Source organism: Glycine soja, chromosome 11 (assembly GCF_004193775.1).
Source record: "Glycine soja cultivar W05 chromosome 11, ASM419377v2, whole genome shotgun sequence".
In the NCBI taxonomy this organism is placed as follows: Eukaryota; Viridiplantae; Streptophyta; class Magnoliopsida; order Fabales; family Fabaceae; genus Glycine; species Glycine soja.
In genome coordinates, this window is record NC_041012.1 from 52,073,437 (window position 1) to 52,079,185 (window position 5,749).

The 5,749-nt window shown below is 32.9% G+C and overlaps 1 protein-coding gene across 1 annotated transcript; it reads right to left on the minus strand.

Moving 5' to 3' along the window:
• Positions 1-4,348: 4,348 nt before the first annotated feature.
• Positions 4,349-5,219, minus strand: LOC114374740. The gene has a single exon (XM_028332409.1). It carries the CDS (start codon positions 5,177-5,179, stop codon positions 4,601-4,603), a length of 579 nt encoding a protein of 192 aa, XP_028188210.1. The 5' UTR covers positions 5,180-5,219; the 3' UTR covers positions 4,349-4,600.
• Between the last annotated feature and the right edge of the window lie 530 nt (positions 5,220-5,749).

A 5,749-nucleotide genomic window follows, 5' to 3' on the forward strand; every position in this document is an offset into this window, starting at 1 on the left:
CGAATAGGAGAAAGCTTAACATGAAAGAAAATGAGCTTTTTTCCAACACCCACGCCCCACTTCTTTTCCTAACCCCACTTTTGGTTGGGCCTTGCCCATAGATTCTGAAAGCAAAGCGCCCGCTTTATTCATGTTTTTTTTTAATTAACTTCTCCCTGATAGTACTATACATTAAGTATACTTCAATTTTGGCTTCTCTTCATATTTATCAAATTTAAAAACTTGAGGATAAAAGTTGAATTATATATAATTTTAATGATAGTATAAGGTAACCCTGAAACTAATGGACTATTTTCATTTGAGAAAAAATCATATAATAAATCGTGTAAATATTTTTTTTTATTTTCTATTTTCAGTTTTGTAACATTTTCTTCTTGTCCCCCACCCTTTTCTTGATTTAATATTTTAGCTTTTCCCAAAATCTATACCAAAAGTCAAAAGATAAGTTAAATTCGAGCATAGTTTCAAGGATACAAGTTCCACGTAGAAGTAAAAGTCCATTAGGCCAGCAGGTGCACATCTTTTCATTTGTGTTAGATCTTTGTGACAAATTATCACTGTACAACAAATTAAATCATATTGTTTTTTTTAACAGTAATTAAATCATCTTGTTTTAAAATAAAGAAAGAAATCAGAGAAAAAAAATGCAAAATAAGATAATTAATGTAACAGAAGGAAGTACAAATTTATATAAAACGTCATACAAATGTTTTATAGATAATATAAGTCCAACTTTATTAGCCGCGCGTCTTCTAATTAACTTTTCAATATTACACCACATTGCTTTAAAATTGACTCGAAGAAAAGCAATTCAAACACTTCAGCACACAGCTGGTAACTAACTGAATTAATCCTCTCATTGTTGCAGTGCAAGGGAAGTTTAAATAAATAAACACATGTGATTTTTCTTCTTACTCTTTTATTTTTTTTTTTTACCGAAGTTATGGCTTTTGTTCATTACTGAATTAATCCTCTCATTGACTTTTTTACTATTGAGTGTGTAAATTGACATAAAGTTATTCTAACTTAACAATTAGTATTGTGTTTTAATTATGGATATATAGTAAAGTTAAATACTCAAAGAACAAAAGTTAAATCTTTATAATAATCTTACCTCACTTGAGTTTGATGATTACTTGCGTAAAAGATATCTTATGGTCTATACTAAAAAACATAACTTCTTAATTTATATTTTTTTTTTCTTAGGATTGGGGTGGGCACGGGGTTGCAAACTTTTTGGCATCTCTAAATAACTGAAGATCCCAAACTACGTACATTGCATTTTTTGTAAGGAATTAAACTACATTGCAGTTAGATACTTGTCCAGGTTAAAAAAAATCTAATGTGATCTGCAACATTCTTCCATTAACAATTAAATCAAATCCATGGTATATTTTTTCCTACTTTAAATTTCGGATTTACAATTGATTGATTAATCTATAAACAAAAAAATATAGTCATAATTTTTGGACATTACCTCGGGGATCACTCAAAGAAGTGGAACAAGGATTTGTCTCAAAGTTCGGTGTACAAAATGACAGGGTTACAATCTTAAGTCATAGATTTTAATACGTTCACTTCAACATCATTCTGGTTAATCAATTAAAAATTCCATGAAGGCTAAATCATGAATATTGTGGTTGCTCCATGATCCATGTCCGTATGCATTATAATGATTTCGACTTATCAACTACTTCCAATCATAGAAGACAAAACAATGTAAAAACAAACATTCCATTACAAAAAGGACGTGAATGTATTTATTTTACTTTCAAAGTGTTAGGTGGGAAAATAGAGTAGAATAATACACTTGAAGTCCGACAATTGAATTGTAATCAGTTGCTAGATTCATTGTGAACTAAATATCTTCTACAAGAACCTCACAAATATTAAAAAAAAGTCGTCATTTAAAGGACTAATTAATGTATTTGAAATTAATTGCTATAAACGTGGATGAAATTAAGCCACATATACCCATTTTAAGGACTAATTAATGTATTTGAATTTTTATTCTTTCTTATTCATCTGAATAAATTAAGAACGTACCTATAAACAATAATTTTTGTTTCGAGAGCCCCAAGACTCCAACTCCAAGTGTTAGAAACAATGTTGTATACATTTAAGCCTTTAACCAAAGGTCGTAGAAAAGAAAAGAGTGCACATATATACATAGCATATATATTAATATCACGGCATGCATTATCAGTCGTGGCTACATCGATTTTCGTCATGTGGAATTTGAGTCGGGGTCAACCTGTGAAACTTTAACTCCATTATCTATCTCATTCATGCTTTTCCATGGTGCTAAATAAAGGGAGCTATTATGAACCAAAAAGCAGGGGGGCTCACGTTTAAAACGGTAAAACCAGAGAAATTAATGTACAGTTTCGTGCTCAACACATTGCTGGTAGACAGCTAAAAAGTAGAAAACTATATATACGGTTAATTGGTTATTAATTGATGCACGTAAAGGAATAGAAGCACAATATATTATTAAAAAACTTCAATTTCCATATTTTGTTTTAATTAACCTTTTCTAATTATATTGTTTTTTTCTCTTTACCATTCTAATATATAGCAATAAATATTAAATAATGCAAATACAAAAGATTATGATACCATGTAAATTAATTACACGTGAAACATGTAAAATAAAATAAAAGACAGAGGTAGTAGTTCTAAGAAGTACACGTGTCTCACAATGAATCTATTACATATCCTTAAATTTAGTAGTTTCTGCACACACTTCACCTAAACTTTTGGCTTTATGCACTGCCACCTTTCATTGTGATTTGAAAAAGCTAAAAAAAAATTACTAGCGCTTGTTTTGAGTGTTCCATCTTTGTCTGCAAGAAACAACAAATTAATCAAATCAGTCACCTCACTTTATTTGTATTACAAATTATTGAAATATGAGATGAAATGCCAGGGGTTAAGTTATCCATACTAAATCAATCAAAATATTAATCTAAAAAACTCTAATGCTATAATTCTATGTTTTCTGATTATCCTATATCTTTAAGTACGTACGTGGTAATGGGAACATCAAAAGGATTATTTGTTAAACAATTCCAATTTAGTCGTCCTATACTCCTATTCTTTATGTGTGGGCCATCTTCCTCTATGGAGGCGAGAACACTTTCTTTCATAACCAGTAACCAGCTTAAGCAACAAAAACATTGGTATTTTAGAAAACTTAGAATAACTCGATAATGCATGTAATTGTAAAAAGAGGAAATTAGAGGAAGAGAGAGACAGAAAAAGGAAGAGAGAGACAGAAAAAGGAAAAGTTGAGAAAGACAACAATATTTTGGAGGGACCAGGTATAATTAATAGTTTAACTTGGACATGTTAGTGGAATCATATTAAGACACTAGGACAACGAAGTGGGAGTGGCTGTAAAAGCCAATTTAACTTCAAACCAAACCAGGGATCACCAATCACACCAAATGCTATAGGTCAAAGTCTTTCAAAATTTTGGAACAAAAATGTAATGCAATAATTTGTTACCAAATAACGTCTATATATATACGTACTCCGGAGCTTACAGATATATAGAGAGATATGACAGGCAAATTCCATTTAAAATATGTAATAATATTAATTATTAGAAAGCAAGCAGGAATTATTACTTTAATTTGTCTAAGAATAATTATGAGGTCTCAATAAATCTCTATATTGTATTACATGCATGTTATTAACTTTTTTTTTTTTGTAAAACAAATGATAATATGTCGTGTAAGGATTATCAAAACTACATGATCTCAAATCATATAATAACTTAGTGAAAGAAGAGAAAATCAAGCGTGATTATTGATAAATAACAAATCAGGACAAGAATGAGAGAAAACCAAGCCTGATTTCAGCCCAAACTTCGGCAAGTAGGATAGTGCTCACTCATATTTAATTCTAAATCCATAGATTCAATTTATTCTTTTTTAGTACAAAAAGGAGTACGAAGGATACCCAAGACAGATTCTAATAATTGTTTCCATTTTTTGTAAGAAATCAGAATATATAATATCAAAATTCGGACATTCACTCGTATATTTTATAAGTTCAATTAAAAATGCGATCGAGAATCTTATCCTTTAACCTTCCCAACACAAAAAAATTTCTCAAAACTTTTTCTAAAAAAAAAATAAAATCTGCATGCTGTTTCTATTTTTTGACCACATTATTGGTTTTACCTTACACTTACCTTCAATTATTCTGCTTTTCATAAAGGACGTTTAGATGAGCATGCACGGCTATCGACAACTCCTTACTCCCTTGAGGCCTTAGACAAAGAAAAAGTGATAGTTGGGTAATTGCTGATTAAGAAAGAAAACGATATGGATCACTCATCTAAACATATACTCTGTACTTTCCTCTTTTATTGTATGTAAGAAATAATTAAACACAACACATGCATAATCCCATCTTAAATCAGAAGTGGGACAACAACAAAAACATGGAAATATCCAAAAATGATGGTGAACTAACGTTGGTAAATCAACAATATAATCACACTTGTTATTAACAAAGGGAGAATATGGAACGTAGAGATGGACAATTAAACAAGGTAGATAGGCATAGGCTTAATTAATTAAATAAATAATTAATCCTGCTTCTTCAAGTCCTTGTAAAACCTCTTTATGAACTCTTCCGCCGCCTTATCGACCTGGTGGTCGTTGTCATGGTCGGAGTCTCGCAGAGGGAATGGGGAGTCCGTAACCCTAAGCTGCCTCACAATAGGGCTCCGTCCAAACCCTGGCAGCGCAGGGGACGCCTCAACCTTAACGACGTCGTTGTTGTTGAGCATCTCCAACACTGCCTTCATTGCGTTCACCGTCACGACGTCGTCGTCCTGCGTGGGAGGCGCGTGGACGCAGGCGAAGAAGTGGCGGTGGCGCTTCCCTGCTGTGGGGAACAACAAGTTGTGGGGAGTGTTGCTGCAGCTGAACTCGTACTCCCTTGGAGCAGAGAACCGAAGTTGCGACTTGTGGGACCCACGGTGGTTGTGGTTGTGGGACATTAGATTGGCAATGGCTTTGCCGGCGAGCTTGCCGCGGCGTTTGAGCATCATGTTGAGATCCATCATTAGCTTCCCCTTTGATATGCCTTTTCGAAGCATGAACAACAGCACACGTACCATGCTCCACACTTTCTCTGCTAGTACTGGTGCGTTACTTTCCATTTCTATTGCGATTTGAGAGAGAGGTGAAGAGGGGAAGAGGGGGTGGTCTTATTATATAGTGGGGGAGGGAAGAAGGAAAACGTGTTGAATTAGAATGACCGCTGGGTGCATGCATATTCTGTGTTACTTTATTATATTTTGACCCTAACATTATTGGAGGCGCTGTTTTTGCTTTATGAGAGGACGAAAGGAGTACTATGTATGAACTGAAGTGGAACCTTTATTTAGGTAGCCAAAGTGCCAGACTCTGCAGCCTCCGATGCATACTAGACCACTCCTCACGTTTCAGATTTCGTGCTGCAATCTTTTTTTTTTTGGACCATAAATATCTTTCATGAAACCACGACTTTAATATTAACTGGGAAATATTTACATGCATGTTATATATGGAGGCATTAGTTTTATCAATTGAGTTTTCTTTTTCATATTTTGTGGTGCAACCTAACACAATTTCCTTCAAAAGTTCTTTGAAAAAATTAATCATAAAATATATATTTTAAAAAAATGATAATTGAATATAAAAAAAAACAGTCAGCTTTAGTCCTTTTTGTTTAAGCTAAAAAGAGATTT